The 22,086-nt window shown below is 37.8% G+C and overlaps 1 protein-coding gene across 5 annotated transcripts in view; it reads right to left on the bottom strand.

Annotated features, from left to right (window-relative positions):
• Window positions 1-1,443: 1,443 nt before the first annotated feature.
• LOC103723392 (protein CHROMATIN REMODELING 5) overlaps window positions 1,444-22,086 on the bottom strand; it is a 47,550-nt gene continuing 26,907 nt past the window's right edge. For 4 of the 5 annotated variants that reach the window (XM_088702858.2, XM_088702859.2, XM_088702860.2 and 1 more), the window contains 19 exons: window positions 21,813-22,004; window positions 21,622-21,689; window positions 19,738-19,831; window positions 19,507-19,631; window positions 19,354-19,417; window positions 17,902-18,114; window positions 15,892-16,134; window positions 15,585-15,695; window positions 15,406-15,495; window positions 15,103-15,285; window positions 14,907-14,987; window positions 14,004-14,246; window positions 10,458-10,613; window positions 10,162-10,339; window positions 9,876-10,057; window positions 5,386-5,736; window positions 5,204-5,294; window positions 2,619-3,422; window positions 1,444-1,958 (listed from right to left, as the gene is read on the bottom strand). In XM_088702858.2, the coding sequence (XP_088558984.2) occupies window positions 2,920-3,422; window positions 5,204-5,294; window positions 5,386-5,736; window positions 9,876-10,057; window positions 10,162-10,339; window positions 10,458-10,613; window positions 14,004-14,246; window positions 14,907-14,987; window positions 15,103-15,285; window positions 15,406-15,495; window positions 15,585-15,695; window positions 15,892-16,134; window positions 17,902-18,114; window positions 19,354-19,417; window positions 19,507-19,631; window positions 19,738-19,831; window positions 21,622-21,689; window positions 21,813-22,004 (3,168 nt within the window). In that variant the 3' untranslated portion in view covers window positions 1,444-1,958; window positions 2,619-2,919. Of the gene's footprint in view, window positions 1,959-2,618; window positions 3,423-5,203; window positions 5,295-5,385; window positions 5,737-9,875; window positions 10,058-10,161; window positions 10,365-10,457; window positions 10,614-14,003; window positions 14,247-14,906; window positions 14,988-15,102; window positions 15,286-15,405; window positions 15,496-15,584; window positions 15,696-15,891; window positions 16,135-17,901; window positions 18,115-19,353; window positions 19,418-19,506; window positions 19,632-19,737; window positions 19,832-21,621; window positions 21,690-21,812; window positions 22,005-22,086 lie in introns of those variants that run through there. The other variant, XM_088702862.2, reaches the window with a different exon arrangement.

The following is a 22,086-nucleotide window of genomic DNA, read 5'->3' as shown; positions in this document are numbered from 1 at the left end:
ACTTGGAAGCCTGCTCATGCACCACCACTTGGTTCCAATTCACTCACAAAGTGAGATGGGAATGGTATAACAAGGAAATGTAGACTACGATTTTCTCCAAAAGAAAAGAAATTCTAGACTATATTGTTAGCTCCACCAGTCCTACTGATCCTAGGAGAAGCTCCAGAATTTTTTGACCAATTGATCTTAACAATTTTTGTAGCAGGAACATATAGTGAAATGAGACTAGTGAGGTAGAAGGCCGTGATGCTATTCGTAATCTACTCAGAATTTTGGTACAAGTGTGTTGAGACAAGCAGAGGTTTATCAAAGTATCAGGGGTAGAAGAAATGCAAATAAGACACATATTTAAAAGCACAATAATTTTAGCATTTTTATAAAACTGAAACAAATGGATAACTAATGAATTGCCTATAAGAGTCAGCACTCCTTGGCTCTTGTTACAACATTCAATTATCAGTTGGAGTCAACTTTAATGATTCACAAAAGTTGCTTGGTTGTCGCCCAAAGTGGATTCGTCACAAGATTTTAGGTTCTCTTGTGAACTACAAACTTGGCATATCACTTGAGCTGGGATCATAAGTACAAGATTAGCATCTTGCCTGAAGTTTGTAGTTTGTAGGGTAAACTACTTGATCATGGTATCAAAAAACTACCACTTACCTCAGGAAGCTTAAGGTACAAGGGAAAGAATCAACAGTAGGAGCTTAAGGTACAAGGGCACTTGAGTACCCATAAAATGTGACGCAGTAGGAAAAAGTTACAAACTCAGTTCCATAGCATAAGACTGCAAAGCCGAATGCCTGTGAAAGATGAAATTGGATGATTCCAGTGCTAGAAAGCTTGTTCACATCCACTACAATTTTTTTTCTTTTTTTATCAAAAAAAAAGCATTCTCACATGGATTCATTCACTAAGCTGCCAGTGACGTCAGAGTAAACCAATGCAGAAGATATCGACACTAGGCTGTTTGCTCAAACAGATCTGATGTCCAGCTAGCATGAAAAAGTCCTGTGATCGCAGAGCGCTAACAAACCAAGGAAATATTTGGTTTGAGAAAGCTAAGCTCTGGAATAGAGAATGTGAATGACTCCCCCTCCAGCAGCTATTTGGTTGAAAAGAATGAAAATATCTCAATTCTCCAAAACCTAATCCTGACTCCCAGTATTCAAATCCCATCTCATCAAAGATTTACTTAAAAAATATTTTTTTTCAAAATACCAATCTATCCAATTTATTTTTCAAAAATTTAACTCTTGAGCCAGCACCCAATTTCAATGGTTGTTTCAATTCCAACCATGAACCACATACATCAAAAAATATGGCCCGATTTCTATTCCAATCATTCTGATTCCGTTTGCGAACCAAACACATATGATTTTAATTAAAGTGTTCATGACACTAACTTGCACCAGACTCATTTAAGAACTAATCTGCACATAGTAAAGGTAATAAAAATGGTTTGAAATACCGTTAACGGGATAACATCTAGGCAGGTTCCCTACAATATTGGCCAAAAGCTCTGTAAAATTGCCTTCATCGTCTCGTCTGAACAAAAACAACACTTTCAACGAAACCTGGAAAGTATTTACAGGACCATTCTTCATACAAAATTTTATTCACCTTCAAGGCATATGTCATGCCAAAGAGATAACAGCATATTGATACATTAATTATAGACAATTATTAAAATATAATAGTTTAAATCAACCAGGACCTGGTCCTCAACTTAATCTTGATTATAGATGTAAACCTTCTGCCTTTAACAGATCTCCCTTCTCGGCTTGTAATTTCCTAGTTCGATATTATTGATTAAAAAAAAATAAAGATTCTCCAAAATCCGTACATCATCTCATTCTTGCTGCATTCACAATGCAAAATTGCACAACGACGACATCTGCCTAAAATGATAGAAAATGCAGTGGCGTCGTTCCTCTCCAGCCAACATAGCACCCCACCTGAAATTGAATAGGAAAACATGATTAGACCTATGATCCAGGCAAGATCAAGCGACAGAATGATTCCTCCTAGCGTCACGTCATTCCAACAACTGTCATCCACAATATAGAAAGAAAATAAAAATAAGAAATATAACTCTTTCATGCTTGATTATATGCTGTTTAAAACTTGAATTCCTTTGGCATCGTATGCATTGTTGGCTCAACCGAAGATTGGTATCGATTCTGTGAAAGCAAGAACTTCATGTGCTAATTAAGTTCTTTGTGAAAAAAACCCAAGCCAGCTCCGCAGCATTCTAGAATTGAACAATAAAGTACAAGATGCACCTAGAATCTTTCCATGTGAGAATAAATGATGATCAAAATGTGATTTCATGGCATATCAATTTGATGGACAAATCGATCTCAATTCTCCAAAAATATGTACTTGTAAAACAAAAAGTCAAACAACTATACAACTTTATCAAAGTATATCATTGCAGTGCCAACATAGGCAGGAAGAACCAAGAATCAACTAAAATTTTAATTTATAGGATTTGTTCAGCATATTCCAATGTGAAAAGGGTTGGTACATGTATGGATGCAATTTTGTTGATGTGAAGCAACATTCCTAAATTTCAACTAAAACCTTCTTGCTGTTGTATGGATTACCGAACTCACCCTGTCAAAACTTTTGCAGATCCTTCGTTTTCACCTCTTGAACGCAGCTTTTGGCTTTAGTCAGAAGAATCTAGACCTGTTTCCTCTCACATGGTCACCATTTTGTGACATGAGATTCTCTCAACATGGAACAGCAGCTTCAGACCGGTCCTTAAGATCATAAAATGGGATCGGCAAACCTTTATTTCCTTGAGAAAAAAATTTGAGTAAATTTAACTGCAGGGTGGCAGCCACCTGGTGAAAGCAGCTTCACCTTCTCATACAACAAAATATCATCATCATGGTGATGGACTGTTGGAGACTAGAGTTCTGACATATGACCCTGTCCTGGGGGAAAGCGGCCAGGATGTGCTCTACGGGGTCTTCCATTGCCAAATCGCCCCATCTCTACTGGGGCCCAACCAAGAATCCCTGCAGAATTGCTTGGTTCTGGTATGCGGTTCCCATTACTTATGATGGGCTGTTGATAGGAGGGCTGGGATAGGAACTGGTTGTCCATGTCTGTTCTTCTCCGACGTTTCCATGCTTCTGTCTTTCCTGAGGTGTGATTCCTATGAAATGCTTCTGAAGATTGGGGTGGAAATTGAAAAGGTCTTGGTCTTTTCCGCAAGTCATTGCTGAACAGAGGGCACTGACTTGTATCACTGTCTCTGTCAGCAGGGCCTGGGGCAGAACTGTTGAGATGGGAGGGTCCTACACCCACTTCAGCTTGCTCCTCTTTAAGTTTCGCATAGATCTCATATAGCCTTTCACCACTCAGATTGGAATAGGCAGACACATAATTCCACAATCTCATTGTCATTCCTGTAATGAATATAATTATAAGATAAACATTTTCTTTCTATATGGCTAAAAATATTAAGCAACATAAGATTGTTTAGAAAGGAACTCCTACATAGCTGAAAGAGAGAACTAGTATCTTATATTGTGTACCATTTGGAGCCGAGTCATTTGAAGTGCAAATGTACATGGGATGCATAAAAGATAACAATCTCAGAATGTTATATAATGAAAATCTACTAAAGCAGGTAGCATATAAACCACTAGTTATGGTAACAGCCAAAGATAAACTATAAAGGGCAGTCCAGTGCATAAGGCCCCTGCCGTTGCTGGGTTTGTAGAGGGTTACAGCCTTACCCCGCATGCATGGAAAACAGCCCCAAGATAACTAACTACACGAAAAATTATGCTGTCATTCTGGTTAAAGCATGAAGCAAGGAAGGTGAAATGATTTTCATATTATCCCGAGGGCTGTTTTGTTGCAAGGAAAATTAACTGGAAAACTTATTTTTATTTGAAAATCTACTTTTCCATTTGTTTGTTTCATCGGAAAATTAACAGATTTGGAAAGCTTATAACAAGTCTGCTGCCGAACTGTTCCTTTATCGTGGAAAAGCCTTATTTTTCTTTTCCTTTTTCTTGGAATTCCTTGCAATCAAACAAATCCTAAGGAAATATTAGCAATCCAATTTGCAGCAAGCAAAAATACTGTTCAACAATAAGCCTACCAAGACAGCCCAGCAGCTAGGGGTGGCAAAAGTTGACCCAACCCACCAAACCGCAAAAACCAACCCTAAACAAATAGGTTCGTGTTGGCGATTTTTAAATTTGGTTAGAAGTGAATCAACCCAAAATAAACCCGTCTATAAATGGGTAGTTTTGGGTTCAGCTCCTGAACATAGTGGGTCACCTAAGTCTAAATATAACAGAAAGATATCAGATTTTTGAAATGCAGCAAACACAGCAATTTATAGGGCAGGCCTTGGTGCAATAGCAAGGTTGCTCCATTCTGACCTAGGTGCCATTGGTTCGAAATATAGAAAAAGCCTCTCCACACACATGCTAAGGCTGCCAAAGCCTAACACTCTCTAGATCCTGCAGTGGCAGGAGCCTCATTCACTCGGATGCACATTTTAGTAAAGATAGCACCATCACTTGCATGAAGGTACACTAGCCATGTTAGCAACATGAAGGGATATTGGCCAACAGAACAAGTTCATTCTTGCGGTCTTCTCATATCTTATTATTGCATTTTTATTAGTTCATAGTTGATTAGCTTTTTATAGTGATATATCTTAAATTTCTAAACTTTTTAAGCTTATGATGATAACTTGCAAGTTAAAAACGATATTTTCTTTTTTGTAAAATTGTCATATTTGCATCCTATGTTTTGCATTACTTTTTATCTATATGTAATTGATGGATGAAAATTTAAATGAGTTGAAGGGGGGAGGGGGAGGGGGTGTGTTCTGGGTTCACCCATTGCCACCCCTACCAGCATCCCAATGGAACTGTTTAACATGTTGATTCATCAATGTCACATTTAATTGCATCTCGAGAGGGATGTTCATCATAGGTAACTATATTTTTTTAAAGTAGGCATAATGCATGCCACATAAATATATATATATATATATATATATATATATATATATATATTTCTGTTTTATATAAAAAACAAAAATGAAAAAGAAACCTATGCTGTGCAATTAATATCTCTAGAGACCATAGAAGGAACCAAAACTTGTATGCATTAAATGACATTGATATAACAACGGTGCAAGATTGAAAAGAAAAAAACTTACGTGATTGTTTATATGATACTTCATGCTGTTGAACAATTTTGTCAATCTTTCTTCCAATAAGTTGGAGGTATTTTCTAATTCTAGCAAGAACCTGAAGAAAGTACATAATGGAAACAATGAAAAATAACAGCAAGATATAATCCCTACTCCAAAACATGACTAAACAAAAAAATCGGGCCAACCTTTTCCTTTGGAAGATCTAAACTGGTAGTCTGCAACCTTTGTAGACGTTTCAACGTTTGCTCTTCCTCCTCCATGACATCTGCACACCATTCCATCCACTTTTCCTCCTTGAACTGCTGATACCTTTCTTGCTCAGACTCTGATATTTCACCTTCTTCTTTGACCCGAGGTTCTGCTTTCTGGTGTCTCTGAATATGATCTTTGTTTGATCTAGGGTTCACTTTAGGCAACTTTGAGTTTGCATCTCTTGATCGACTATTTGATGTTCTTGATATGTTATCTACTTCAGTCTTAGCAATTTTACGAGACCCCTTAACTTTAGATCCCTTTCCACTAACACTAGCAAACTCCTAGAAAGAGAGGACATATTAAGTGAAGTCATAACCCACACAAGAAATAAGCACACTCCAAACACATGCATTCATTCTATGAAACATGCAAAAATACATATCGGTGCGATAGACACAAAGTTACTGTACAGCAGATTGGAATTTATTATAGTATGTACATGTAATACTAATTGAACACATTTTTTAACAGTCAGTTTAATATGTAGGCACGTGGACTTCCATCATGTTTTAACTTTTTATCGATCAAGAAGCGTGAATGGGTCTTCTAGACCACTCAGATTTAGGAAGAACAGTATCAGACCACTCAGATTTAGGAAGAACAGTATCAAAGCAGATCAACAACCAAGAATGATAAGGTTGATGCCCAAGAAATGGGATTAAATATTTTTATTAGTGCAGCGATATGTACACCTTAAGTCATAATCTGTGCTGTCTGAAATTATGGGGCCATCACAAGCAGATATAGAATGACAATGTGAGAATCTAAAACTATGTGAACATAAAAAACTATTGGATCTAGATTAAGGAAAACAAGTAATCAAGATCAAGTTCCTAGGTTGCAGGACTCAAGAAAGCTCAGAGTCAAACCAACTCAGAATAGTATCAGAATGTTACTTATTACTTTTGTCACTTGAGTATGAGTTTCACTCTACGAATGCTTATTTGCTCAGCATTCCTTTCTCAAAATTTCTAACTATGTTACCATTGGTTCACCTCCTACATCCTTGGACTACCCCTTTCTTACCATACCCCCTCAGATCTTCATCTATATATCTCCATACCATCTCAATCAATTCTCCACAACCTACAACTCCTCTAATGGAGTGACTTTTTACTTCACACTTCATCCGAGCATTCTCATTTCTACCATGTTCACTTGCAAGGTTAGACAAACCGACCGAACCGACGTACCGGTACCGAACCGGTTCTGAAGAAAAAAAAATTTACCGGTACCAGTTCGGAACCGAACCGGTTCTGAAGAAAAACAAAAAAAAAAACACACGGACGCATGCAGACGCACGCATCCGCGTTATGCTGCAGAGTGGCTGCGCGACATTAAAAGCGGCCACGCCGGGCAGCACGTAGGCTCGCTGCCCCGCACGGCGAGCCCGTGCGGGGAATCGCACCCGCGCGGTTCCCCACGCATCAACCGCGATTCCCACCGCGTGGAACGCGCGCGGGCACAAGTCGGGGATGTGTTTCCCCACTCACGCCCACGTCCCCGTGCGCGCTCCCCGTGGCCTCTCTCTCTATTTTTTTCTTTTCTTTTTCTTCCTCCTCTTCTTCCCGAGCTCCTCCTCTCTTCTTCCCTCTCTCCTCTCTTCTCCTCTCTTTCCCCCCTCCTACGAGCAAAGGAGCTCTTCTTCCCCGCGAGATGCTCAGGAGGAAGAAAGAGGCCCGGTAGCGCGACAGGTCTTCTTTCCCTCTCTCCTCTCTTCTCCTCTCTTCCCCCCTTTTTCCCTGCGACTACCGCACCGATACAAGCCCGAACCAGTGCGGTTCGATTGGTACTGGGCTTATACCGGTGCAAACCGCACCGGTACGGGCAAGGAACCGTTCGGTTCCGACCCCAAAAGAGTCGGAACCGCATTCCACCGCTGTATCGTACCGGTACTGTACAAGCTGAACCGGCAGACCTTGTTCACTTGTTTCCTAGACCTTCATTATTGTCCAACATTCTAAGCCATGCAGTATAGGCCTTATTGGCATTACATAAAGTTTTCCATTATGTTGCCATTTTATGCATCAAATAACCAGCTCTAATTATATTGCATATGTCTCCAATGTTTTAGATCCCAAAAATATCAAAAATGATTACAGCATGTCTTGACCGTCAATCTAGACTCAACTCATTCTTTTACTATATTTGCTAAAACTGCAATCTGTATATTCTCTTTTAACACAATGCCTTACGAAACTCAGAATGAACCAATGGTATAAATTGCAGCACTAGCCAAAATATTTTGGCTTTCGCCAAGCCCGACCAAAAAGAAATATTGACCTGACAATAACAGTCATTCTGGATTAATTAATTATGGGCTGGTTCCAGTAAATTCCAAGGTTCTAGAATATCTGCAACTAACTGAAACTGACCAATGGGGTCAAATTTGATGCATAACTTATTTTCACTAGATTTTCTGGATGAATTTTTCTTCCTTCTAAATAACTTTAATGATAAATATGGTTGGTAAAATTCATGTTCCCAGAACTGAACTCACACTTCTGTATTGTTCTTAAGAAGATTCATAAGCTTTCTGGTTTGGGGAATTCTATTTTTCAATGGCTTTTCGACCATTTTATATCTTGTTCATACCTATAAAATTTATACATCAGAGAATAACTTCAAAAGGCAAACTGGGACTGTCATTCTTTTCATGAAAATAGAATTAAAAAACATGGGTTTCTTGCACATTTTAACATGTATAAAAGCAAATATATTGTTGCATTTCATACCAAATTTGAGAAACAAATCAATGCACAAAATTGAAAAGCCATCTTTGCATGTTTACAGATGAAAAATATTGCAAATATTATGACCCCTTAAATTTGAGAAAGAGTACATAGAAATATACATGTATACACACAAGATTCTCACCTTTTAATATATCGTACTCAAACAATATCAAAATCACGTCCCACAAGAACTCTTGAATTTTTTTTAAAAAAACTCTCTCTCTCTCTTAATAAAAGTACTTTTATAACTCTTAAAAGAAAGAAAAGTGTTTCCTGAAAACATTAGCTCTTTGGCGATATCATTTAAAAATTGCTTCACAAGAAGTCAAAAAAGTGCTTTTAGGAGAAGCTGGAAAAACTAACTTTTAGCTTCCTGTAAGATTGCTCCTTACAAAAATGGTAAGCCCATGCATAAAGGTAGTTCTACAATATGTGACTACCAAATGCCAAATATATCAAACACTTCTTTTTATTTGAAAAGTCAAATGAATTGATTTTTTGATAATAGCTTTTTGAAAAACCCTTACATGTGTCTAATTCAGACATTAAATAAAAGTCCACAAACATAGTAAATGAATGGACAAGTTCCCACCAAATTTTGACTAAGCCATTTCACATACTCCTCTCCAACTTTCAACCTACTTGGATATGTTCTAGGCCATGTACAAGCAATTATCAGCCATCCACAATAAGTGCTTTAAATCAAGAATGGCAAAACCAGTACCAGGCGCTATACCACTTGCCCGGCAGGACGAGTCGGCACGGGCCCGCGTCGTGCCATGCCAAGCCCATATCGACACATCTTCTACAACAGGGGAGAGGGAGAACGAAAGGAAAAGAGAGAGACAGAGGGAGGGAGGGAGGGAGAGGGAGAGGAGCGAAGAGAGAGGCCGGTCAAGGCCGACCGGCTGAAGCCAGGGAGCCTCCGAGAGGAGGCAAAGGCCGGAGAGACTCAGAGGCGGGGCTCCACCTCCGAGCCCTTGTTTCGAACGTTTCATTCGAAACAGAGGCACGAAGGAGGGCCCTTTTATTTTTGGATTTTTTAAGTTGAAGTCTTCAAACCCATTGCCGACTTCACTTAATTTTTTTTTTATTTAAAAAAATTAAGTCATCAATGTGTTTGACGTCTTCAACTTAAAAACTGCTATCGATAGATGAACCAGAGGTCTAATGGTTATTTCCAACTTACATTGAAGCCCAGATGAGGAAATCTGAGACTAAGCAAACAAAATTACTTGCGATGGGTCTGTATATTCTCTGCAATTTATCAATTGTAACATTACCAGACAATAATTACAGGAACTTGAAACAAGATGGAAGACATTCAACAGTTCATCAACAAAAATGTAGTAAATTATGTCATAACAATTTATGTTGGTGAAGTTCCAGAATTATAGAAAGCCATCAAATCAATCCATTTGATAGGCCATACGATCATATAAGCAATTAAGTGTACAACACCTACAAGTAACATGCATGATATAACTGGAACATCATGATATGGAGAAAAAAGTTATGCAGAGACATTTCTACCGATGAAACTCATAATAGAACGAATCAAGCAAACAACTAGCACAATTATCCAAAGGTGAAGAAAAAATAAATGGAGAATATACTACACCGTTGCTTAAAATGAGGGCCATGTCCATATAAAAGATTATAGTCAAGTTAGAAGAATAGCATACCTTTGCTAGAAGAGCACTAGCACGATTATCTAAGTTAGGAGCACGGGGTAAAAAAGTTTCCCGTTCCCCAAGAGTTACGGGAGCAATTTTCCTTGTAAGACCCAACCTAGGGTCCAACCTTATCTTTTCCCAATTCCCATATCCATGATAGTGTATTCCAAGAAGCAACCTTGCATCATCAACTGATGAAATTTGGAACAGAAACATAACAGTTAATCAGTACAAGATGAATAACCATCAGGATTTTACTGGAATAACAAGCATATAATAGGGAGTCGAGATTTACCTGAATTCCAACCACAGCTTTTTGACCACTGTGGGCTTTTATGTTGTGTTATCAAACGAAATTGAGAAACTGGATCTTTGTATCGTCCAATGCGTTTTGCTAGAAGCTGAAGCTCTTCGACACGATCTAATACTTCATATGCCTTTACAGGTACACCAAAAAAATCCAAAAGAGTTCCCTACAGATATCGCCAGAAAAGCAAACTAAATAAACAGGCAATGCAACCAATTATTAATCTCATTTTCACATAGGAGAGAAAAATCATCATCACATCATTGACATATTATGAGACAAACCTTCACATCCATATTTCCTCTTCTAACTGCTTCTTGACAACCATCAATCAACAGCTCAAATAGCTCAATCTGGACCTCAGGAGGAGCTGTTTCAATTATACCACCAACCTCAGCCACGATTAAGTCAATTTGGCTTGAGTTTCCAAACCGCTTGACCTATAAGGAAGTTAAAAATGAAAAAAAAAAAACTTATATATATTAAAAAGAAAAAATCACAGTTAGATGCTGGGAGATGCCGAAGCAGATGAGGGAGCAGATGAATAGCTCAATTTACATCAACAACGACCTTACATTCTAGCTTATTAGCCTCACAACTAAATCATGGAAAATAAACTAATAAAAAAGTTAATATTTTCTAAATATACAACAAAAGCTGAAGGGGAAAAATCACAGTTGAAAATATGCATTCAAAAGAGTAGAAAAGTGATTGGAGAGGATTGTGAACCAAATAAAATCTGAGATATGCAAGACGATAACCATACTGTACTTTGCAGAAACTTACCTAGGTGATGGACATAACCAGATCAAAGAGTAATAACAATTGGGGGAAATAACCAGGGATAAAAGAATGACATAGAATCAAGAGATAATATTTAGTATGATAAGGTACATGAAGCATCCACGAGACTCATGGTTGTCCAAACATTGACACTGACAGAAAGCATCCCCTAATGTTAAGAAATTAGGGACGTATGGCAACACAGTCAAACTCTTCGTGAGACAACAGACAAAAGCCTTTTGGCATTAAGCTAGAGCTTCACGACTTCCACTAGTAATATAAGAAATAGTTATATTTGGGACAACCGTAGAAAAGAATATATATAATATGGAGACATTATCGCCACATCTAGACTCAATATCTGCATCAGAATTCCATAAGGATTTAAATTTACATGATTAAACATTGTCATGAAGCTAATAATGACTAACAATAACTTCTTGCAAGATAGTACCTAATATCTAACACCGATAACTGTAGCAATCTTAACAAATTAACATTGTCAGCAATACTTGCAAGTTGCAACCAAGGTTCGCTCCAGTTGCATCCAACCTAACCATAACCCAAGTCCAGCCACCCACCACACCTATGCAGATAAAGACGGATAATGCTAAGTGGGCAGTCTATTCGACCCATATACAATCTGGCTCAATATATAGTCGTGCATAGAGCATGTGGCGTGGCCAGAGGACCACATCCATACATGTCTGCCACTGGAAACACCACTTCCCACCAAGGTTTGCCGTACCGATACCGAACCCCGTACCAGTGCCGCACTAGTATAGGCATACCGAGTGTCGATACGGTATGGTATGCGGTACGCCAGACATACCGACATTGGCGTACCAATACCGAAATCCATCGATACGGATACGATACGCTCAGTACCGACCGGTACAGCGAACCTTGTTCCCACTCTATCATCCCTTCCTTTTCATCCTTTCTTCTATTTCAATCCACTGCCATTCAGAACACTGAACCAGTTAGTAATCATTAGTATGGTTTCAAACCCCCGTGGGACATCCCATGGGATGCCGAGACAGGGTACTATCCAAAGTATTGTGACAGGACCGTCACGCCATCGTTCCACTATCACAATTGGTGTGTTATGGGATATCCCCAGTCCCAAATGTTAAGAGGGGGCAAGACGATGGCATATCCTGTTCCACGGGGAAACCGGGATGGCCCTATCCTATGGAAATGTAAAACATTGATCATTGCTGATGTGAATTCAGAAAAAATAGTGATTTCCTAGTCAAACATTATATAGAAATAAACCATGTAAACAAATTCACACTGTCAACCAAAACTGAATGGAAACAAACTATATTGCCTAGATATTGGTTATCGGTGATTTATGATGCTGGTGTTGAACACTGGAACAAGGTGTTCAGTTATCCAAAACCACATCAATAAAATTCCATAATACAGACATCTACAAGCTTTTTGTCCCCCCTGCACAAATATCATCCAAAGTTTGACTTGCCACACATTTGCCTCATTAAAAGTACAAATTGCAAGCATGCATCTAAAATATCTGGCATGAATTTCTTATAGTGATGCCTTGCAAAGTTCACCAGCCATATCTGTATGTTAGAATTCAATTACTAAGAGCTAAAGCATTGAGCTTACCATTTCACTTATACCTCATCAAAAAATCTCCAATGTCATGTTGTGCCACAGAGGTATGCAAATTCCTAGGTCAATGGAGGCACAGTTTTGCACTTTCCCAACTTAGGTTAGACTTTTTCCTTGCTGAAGTTTTGTTTAGCGAGCAGCAATAAACAGAACATGATGGTAGGGATATCTAGTATATGCACAACAGATAAAAAAGGCATATATTTAAATTTAGAAACTTTGGGGGGACAAGTATGCAATAAGCCTGAGGATTCAAGACTTAGTCCTGGCTTCCATCTTGGTCTAGTCCCAAGTCAGTACAGTACCAGGACGCTTTCATCCCGACATTCAAGATGGGTTGGCATCCCAACAAACAGCTTTGTTTTTATTGTCTATTATTTAATTTTTGTTGTCAAAGAAATTAAGATCATTTTAGACTCTTAAATAGGATTTTTGAGCCTCCTAAATGGGCAGGTTGATCCCCACCGTGCAACATACCAGAATTTCATGCCAAACAAGAAAATATTGGCATGATTTTCCCCTTTTTTTCTAAAACTTTAGCCAAATAAATGGCAAAAAGGGAAAAGATGACGACCTCAAAAGATGCACAATAATCCTATCACATCCTCTCATTTTCTCTCCTCTCCATTCCTCTCTCCCTTTTCCTCTCTAAGCTCTCTTCCGTGACTGAACACACGAGAAAAGAAAACCAACAACAGCTCTCTTTTCTGCAAGGGACTTGGCAGTCCCAGCTGGTACCGGGTGACCCGGCTAGTGAACCAGCCAGTCCAAACTATACCAATCAAGACAGCCAGGATGACCCACTTCTTGAGCAAACAGGCATCCTGTGGGCATCCCAAATACAGTTTTCTCTGTGGAATGATATGGCACTAACAGAACAAACAGGTATTGTCAGGCCAAGAATCTTTAAGCAAACCTCATATTGGTGTGTGGGCATTTTTCTGAGTGAAAGAGGGGAGTCGCAAGAGAGAGAGAGGAGAGGGATGGAGTGGAAGACAATGGCAACGAAGAAAAGATGGGAGTTTAAATGAGTCGAAGAAAAGTGCAGATGACCAAGGACCAATGTCAGGACACTAAAGGGCCACCGAGCAGATGGGATGATCGAGTAGAGCTCAAGAGATGAGGGACACTGGGAAGCAGGGAAGTAGGGGTGCAATGGAAGATGATGGAACTGGGAAGAAAGAATGATGAATAGATGCGAAAAACTCAATAATGTATATGTCAAGAGACATAAACTAACAATATGGACACTGTCAGATGTACGTTGTCACATATAGAACATACATATCAAAAACTCACTGCATATATTCATAATGGCATTATTTGAAACGATCTAACAAGTTCTAAACTGAGTACAATAGATTTTCAGAAAAAAAATTAAAGATTTCTAAAAGAAAGTGATACTTTACCGCTCGGACAAAATGTGAAGCATCTTTCTTCGATAAATTTCCAAAGGACCACTCCCTTGCTAGAGCTGTTGCTCCCTCAATCATTGGCAATGAATAGACTGAAGCATCCGCAGCTCTGGTTGAACGCTTCTGAGCTTTTTCTCGAGGCTCAATGGCTCTCTTTTTCCGTTTTGTACTTTTCTCAGCTTGGTTATTTTCAGCATAGCTCCTCGTATTTCTTGCAGCACGTGGTGCTAATGCTTCCTACAACATGCCCGACATAAAAATGATACAAATAAATTCAATTCCTCCTGGAGCACGGAAAACAGCAGAAATAGTTCAACAACAATCACCCATGATCAGTTTACAAACTAATTTATTCAAGGTAAACCAAGGTTTCACATCCTACCAGGACAGGGGGCGTCCCAGCTATCCCATCCCATTCCAGTGAGAAAATGGGACCTGGATAGGGTCGGAACTCCGAAACCCATATGCAGGGAGAGAAGAAAGAGGAAAGGAAAGAAAGATGAAGAAAAGGAAAAAGTAGAAGGAAAGACAAAGAAAGATGAAAGAACGGAAAGGAGAAGAAAAAGAAAGGAAGGAAAGAAGGAAGAAAGGAGAAAGAAAGAAGAAGAAAAAGGAAAAAAGGAAAGGAAGGGATAAGAAAAGAAAGAAAAAAGAAAAAGAAAAAAAGAAGAGAAAAAAAAGAAAAGAAAGGAAAGAAGGACAAAAGTAGGGGAGAGAGATGGACGATATCTATCGAGATGCATGACCGAGACTGCTGTTGGGATGGGATGGGACGGGACAGCTGGACATCTTGTTCCATAGAAAAACCAGGACGCCTCCGTCCTATAGGATTTAAAATTTTGCAGTAAACAACTACTACTAGATACACGATATATCAGTTAAGGCACAAGTTCATACATCAGCTTGTTCCACAGCTTCTGGTTGTATCAACCGACTCCAAAATGTTGCATCATCTTCAGCACTGCAGAAATTGGCAACCTGTAATGCAACAGAAAAGGCGAAAATAGAATATAAGCAAATAACAGTGTCATGTCTAACAATAGGCTTGAAAAAAAAGCTTTAAAAGCTCTAAATTTTCATATTAACTTCTTGCCTTGAAAGCACTTAGCAATTCATTTCCTGGCTCCCCATCAGTGCCCTTAGATTCAACTTTTTCAGCTCTCTCAAGAATTTCATCAATATCCAAACTTTCAAGTCGTCTTTTGCTCTCTTCCTCAGTTTTGTCTTCCTTAAACAATTCCTCTGCTCCAAACCTCAATATTGCAGAAAGTTCATTCTACAACAAGCAGAGTGCATGGACAAAAATTTTGATTAGTTCCCAATTAACATGTGTGTATGTGTGCGTATCTAAAGATCTGTCAAACTGTTTAAGTGCACAGACATTATTGTGATTCACCTTGTCAAACATAGAACTGCCTTTCTTCGTCTCTTTCTTCTCAAGTCTTCCCTCTGCATTTAGCTTCTGAATAACCAGGTGATCTAAAACCTGAAATGAAAAGAATAAATTAAGAAGCTCATATACAAACTTCATTTTGTGCAAACTTACTACTTGAAAAAAAAAGAAAACAATATTACCATCTTTTTCTTAGCACGCTCCAAGATATCCTCCTCCACACTTTTGCTAGTAACAAATCGGTAGATGTTGACAACTTCTTGTTGTCCTATCCTATGCGCTCTACTCATTGCCTATAAACAATAAACTAAAGATCAACTGAAAAGGCTACACTGTGTCAATATGCTGCATGCATATCTCAAGAACATCATCAAACTAGTAGTTAATTGGCTGGCTAAAAATCTGCCTATGTGAAATTCATAAAAAAGTTAATAACAGGGGAAAAAAAGTATCAAACTAGACAAATAGTCACGCTGCCAAACTTCAAACCTGCAAATCATTTTGAGGATTCCAGTCTGAGTCGAATATTATAACAGTATCTGCAGTAGCAAGGTTAATGCCCAGCCCACCAGCACGTGTTGAAAGAAGGAAACAGAAATCATCACTTCCAGGTGCATTAAAATGCTCCATGGCCTGCTGGCGCAGATCAGCCCTTGTACTACCATCAAGCCTCTGAAATTGGAATCCTCTAAGCGATAAATACTCTGCAAGTATGTCCAACATCCTAACCATCTGCATGCCAAGCAAGACAAATAACATAATTACATACTTTTTTTTAACTCTTCAAAAATAGAAATAAACCTACTATACATCAAATACATTAAAGTTGTCTACAAGAAAATTCTATCAGGCTAAATTCTGGTCATATGCCTATGCTAGGCAAGCCGTCTCCAAAATTAACAAAGAGCATACTCACAGGAATATTATCCAATTTGTTTTTTCTATAATGTTCATGACAACAAAAGGTCAGTGCTATGACATAACATTCTGATAACTTTGTAAGTTTGTTCTTCATATTGCTGTAATGTAGCAAAAAGTACTATAGTCAATAGAAATCAGAGCAGAAAATGAACTTGATGGTATTTAGTTTGATCTTTCCATTTTCATATCAAAATCACAAACATTCTGACAAGTATTACATCAAAGAGGTGCATCCCATAACTATCCTAGTTTCTTTTAGCTTTATCTCCAACACGCTGCAATATAAGCTTACTGGTTGTTACCTTCTAAATAAACTTGATGATGTGTATAGATTAAGGAAAGCTAAACCGACCCGAACCGGCCGATCCAGTCGGACAGGATCGGTTCGGCAGTAGAAAACGGTTTCGGCCCCTAGGGGGTCGAAATCTGATTGGCTCTAGCTTGGAACCAGCCGGAACCGGCCAGGATCGAACGGAACTAAACAGAATCGGAGGAACCGAACGGTTCCGTCAATTCGACTCGGTTCGAACCGGTACCGACCAGTACCGGATGCTAACCGGTACAAGTCTCAGTATCAGTTCGGCCAACCTTGGTATAGATCAAAGCAATGACAAGGTTATGAAATGTGCAATGCAAAATCATCCATATTTTCCCATTTCCAAAAGAACAACTCATCTAGAAGGAAACAAGAGGAAAGTATTGCATAGAACCTACAAAGTGCTCCAACTACCTTAGAAGGTTGTGTCAATATTCTTTCTCCAAACTCCAAACATGCCACCATTTAGGTGCATCTCTCTCTCTCTCTCTCTCTCTCTCTCTCTCTCTCTCTCTCGCTCTCGCTCTCGCTCTCTCGCCCCGTATAAGTCCAAACTTGCTATGACTAAAAGGATGAAGAGCAAACTACACAACTTCGACTCTCTTTCCTCAAGGCTCTCAAAATCAACAATAAGTAGCACATTTTACTCAAAAAGAAGAAAAAAAAAGCAGCACATGCAAATTTCAGGTACATTTTTGAAGCATCCATAGAATGCCAGAACTCGCATCATAGTTACTGATGAAATTATCTATGGCCGTTTATTTTATTGCCAAAGATTTTATAACGGGCAATCTTTACAATTATGCAAAAATTTGTGCAATATCCAATTCCCTTGGACAATACACAACTACCAGGGCATCACCGATAGAGTGTCCAAACAATAATGAACTTGGACTTTCTAAGTACGTATCATCAGATGTATAGAAAGATAAAATAGTAATGAAAGAAAATACAGGTGCAAATATTGCAAAATTATTTGTAACTAGCGAGTGCCATCAGGATCCAAGAAGCCCTGTAGTGGCTAGAACATGCTTTGGATTCCTTCAGTAGATAATAATTGTAAAATCAGCATTCAGCAACAAATGTTGCAGAAAAGACTCAACACAAGCTAATATGTAAGGCAAATTTGTTTTAACAGACAAATTAGAACAAAAAAGAAGCATAAAAATTCACTGTCCTTAGCAGATTTACAAAACAATTTGCATAAAATACAACATTTTGGTATGGAGCTCTTGAATGCATAGTACAGGCAACAAACCAACCTGAGAGAAAATTAAAACACGGTGATTTGTCTCCCGCAGCCTAATAAGTAGTTTGTCAAGGATTACTAGCTTCCCACTGCTCAAAACAATGCGCTCAACTTTATTACTATCTCTAGTGCTGTTATCTCCACCATATCCATGATCCGCACTTTCAAACAAGAAAGGATGATTGCAGCATTTCTTCAACTCAACAACAATATTCAAGAGTGAAACCTGCATGATTTTAAAAAACAGAAGTACCAAATCAACATTTTAGCTATTACAACATTAAATACAAGCTCCAACTTACAGTTACACATGACAGATATATACAGAATAATATCTTGCCATACTACAGACAGATTTGGTATGTTAAAAAAAGTAGAAATATTCTATTCATTTATATGCACCCCTTATTTTTTTTGCTCTATTAACTACAAAGTTTTCCATGGCTATAAGAGCCAAACACATGCCTGCACCCAATAAAGAAACTTCTAGATTTTTTTTTTTGGAGGTTCTCATAATTTTTAAATCTTGATTTTAAGGCAAAGGATACTCGAATTCTGATGAATAATAATAAAAGTATCTGATTCCCTCCTATATGTTTAGTGATTAACCCACCAGTTCAGTTATAACAAGTTCAAGAAACATAAAACATGCTCACGAAATGTTAGGACCCAGTCATACAACAGACAAGGCCTTAACAGGCGATCCAACCATCCTATTGATAAAATATACTGTAAACTGTAAGCTTTTCCTCAACTAGTGAGGGATCTCTTAGATTATATATGATTTATCTCAGGACAATTATCTGTAAAAGGATCTTAGCACTCAATATAGACCAAAGAAAACATGAAGTACACCTATTACATTACCATAATAATTGATTTGGGATTTGAAATTATTTAAGAATTTGAGCATATGACAGATTGAAAAGTGAACAAACAGAACTTACGAGAAGGTTAAAAAAAAATACTCCATGGCATTCACAAAAAATCATGACTTGTTAGAGCACCAGAAATTCATAGAAATGTGGCATTTTCATTGGTAAAAACTTGGAAAAAGAATTTGATAGAAAGATTTCAGAATATTTGAAGAACTTTCTAATAGGAAGATGATTTTGTTTCAATGCATATGACATATTAAAATTAATAATAGCATTGCATCCCAAAGTTCGCTATCTCAATACCGGACCCCGTACCGGTGCCGCACTAGCACAGTGTCTATATGGTACAATACGAAATTTTTTTAGCATATCGAATGTTGGTACGCCATCCGTACCAGATACCGGAACCGAACCACAGTCATACTAGCATCTTACCAGTACACAAGCAAAATATGTTTATCAATTGTCAAAAAATATCAACCTTGCATCTAAGTTCAAGAAAATACTCGATCATATAAGACAACAAAAGTCTGGCTTCAGCACTCCAAAATAAAGTAAACATCATCTTGGGATATGAAAGTACATACCTGATTCCCACGAACACCTTTATTCAAATTGTGGAAATTACGCTCCAAAATCCACTTGTAATACCTAGAAAAATGTGAACACAAACATAAGTTTACACACCTAGAGATGAAAATGAAATTTACAACTAATCATAATTTGATGAAAGGGCTTACTGTTTCTGAAGAGGAGACATTTCTACCCTAAGAATGCGCTCAATTTTGGGGGGCAAGGACTTCTCAACATCTTTTATGACTCTTCGGAGAATGTGTGGCCTCAATTCCATATGAAGATTAGCAAGCTAAAAGCAACAAAAATGAGACTTCAGCATGTGAAGTCTTGTTCCATTCACATAAATATAAATCACAAGGAAATGAGAATGCAAGGTGACAAATCAAATGATGTACCTCAATTTCATTGAAAGAACTTAAGTTCTTGTATTTCTCAACAAAATCATCCTTATTATTAAACTTTACAGGATCAAGGAAATGTAGGAGGGCCCTGTCACCAATAAGAACAAAGAGAAACTCAATTAACAATTTTAAGATGCAAATGGGAAAATGAACGATAATGCTCCAAAAGATAAGATAGGACAAATAGCAAGCCAACAAAACGAGACATTATAAAGCACAAAAACAATAAACTAATATAATACGACTGTCAATTATGAGAAAATAATCAATCTACCAATCCTCTGACCATCTTAATATATACACAAAATAATCTCTACTTAGTGAAATCCATAAAGGTTTTCATATCATGTGAGTATCAAAGCATTTATAAATATTATTCGCGCAAACCTTAGCATACATGCAATGGATCTATTTTTGGGAATACATGGCATGGATCTTTTGAGTGCATGGATCTTTTTCCACAGTTATGCACAAAATGTCCTTATTTGGCTCTAGCGGTTCACACACTCAGTAAACAGTGTGATGGAACATCTTAGTCTTTCATCTCATTTACAAGATATTTCTTTTGCAACTACCAAGTTTAATTGTGGGTGCAAAGAGCTAAATGATCTGCTTCCAACCAAACTCAAAAATCTTCAAATTGCAGGCCATATCCAAGATTCAAGAACATTCTACAACATGCTCCTGACATAACAATAGCCCTCCATGAAGTCATGTCACTTGCCTAGTCTGGGCAACTGTTGAATAGATTAAAAAAAATGCCCAGGATCACTACAGGAAAATAAATTCATCTTAAGGTCAAATCATAAGACACCCAGAAGCCACAATCAAAGTAGCAAAAGCAGTTCATTTGAAAGCATTGCATGGTGTTGATAAGTCATCATACATGATGTCATTATAGATCATCCGAAGATCGCCAATGTTTTTAAAGGAAATAACTTGCACAACATAATCAAGATGTTGAATCTTCATATAAGTACAGCTGCCTAGTATAAATACAGTTCAAGGTATTTGAAATTATGGACAAGATATGGTTACATATATTATGGACAAGACCATCGAGTACCACAGGATGATGCAGAATATATTAGGTGCTTTTTATCACTGTGGACATATATAGTGTAAATATGGCTACATATATTGGAACCTCAAGTGCACCTTGAATCTTCTGTCAACAGTTTGCAAGTAATAAAAGATGACTGCAATGAGAATTTTCAAGGAATTTTACCAAACTAGCTTTCTCAGGGATTCAAGTTCAACTTTTACTTTATGATCCTTTAACAATAGTTTGGGTCTAGATATCCATTCAGGGTCATTAGGTTGTTGAATGAAATCTATAAATATTTGGAGCAAGATGGACATTGAGCTCTTCAAGCCAAATCCCCAACATGTTATAACAGGAAATCAAAGAAATTGTATGAAAAAAGGCATATAATACAAAATTAACATGCAGTCTGAGTGGATCGACACTCAATGCAAAAAAGAAAAAAAGAAAGCAATAGGGCAATAAAGTGTATCTGGAAAACAACTATGAAAATATCAACATGGTGATATAAAAATAGGGGGTTAGCAGGACAACATATAACATGAAAGATAACTACATAATGACATCTCTATTTTCTACATCTACCATCAGTCCTTGCAAGTTATGTCAGGTCTAATAAAGGTCTAGCAAAATCTATTTCCGTGCTTCTCTTCATCCAAACACAGACTTGAAGCCTAGAAGAAGGCCCGCATACAAAGTTCTAGAAAAGCACATAAAAAGTGGCTACCATGTTTTGTAAGCAAAACAAAAAAAAACACTTTGTGAAAAGCTTACATCTGCATTTGTAACTTAACTATATTATACATAAGAACTTCAAGAGAGAGAAAAATCACCATAGCTCCTCAACACTGTTCTGAAGTGGGGTACCAGTGATAAGAAGCTTGTTTTTGGTGCTGAATTCCTGTGCCCAAATAAAACTTATTCAATTTATATAAAGTAACTCTGGACTAGATTTCTAACATTAATGTAGCATGTAAAGTGCAACCAAGGTAATTCATCAAGACATAAACGACTGGTGACGCACCGAAAGAGTTGTATACAATGATGCTTCACTATTCTTCAATCTATGAGCCTCATCAACCATCAGGTAGTTCCACTTAATCTTAGATAACACAGCTTTATCCTTTAATATCACTTCGTATGTGGTTAACAAAGTATTGAATTTTATATGTCTGCCACTCTTCTTGTTTGTAAAGAATTCAAATTGCTGACAGATCTGCTTTCAAAAAAGAAGATAAATCATACACAAGTCACAGGATTTAACAAATGTGACGCCACATTTATAAACATGAAGCTTT

This window comes from Phoenix dactylifera, chromosome 8, assembly GCF_051530095.1.
Source record: "Phoenix dactylifera cultivar Ajwa chromosome 8, Ajwa_hap1_PhDact_Kaust_v1.1, whole genome shotgun sequence".
NCBI lineage: Eukaryota > Viridiplantae > Streptophyta > Magnoliopsida > Arecales > Arecaceae > Phoenix > Phoenix dactylifera.
The sequence above is the reverse complement of the archived record's forward strand: the minus strand, read 5'-3'. Positions and strand labels throughout refer to the sequence as shown.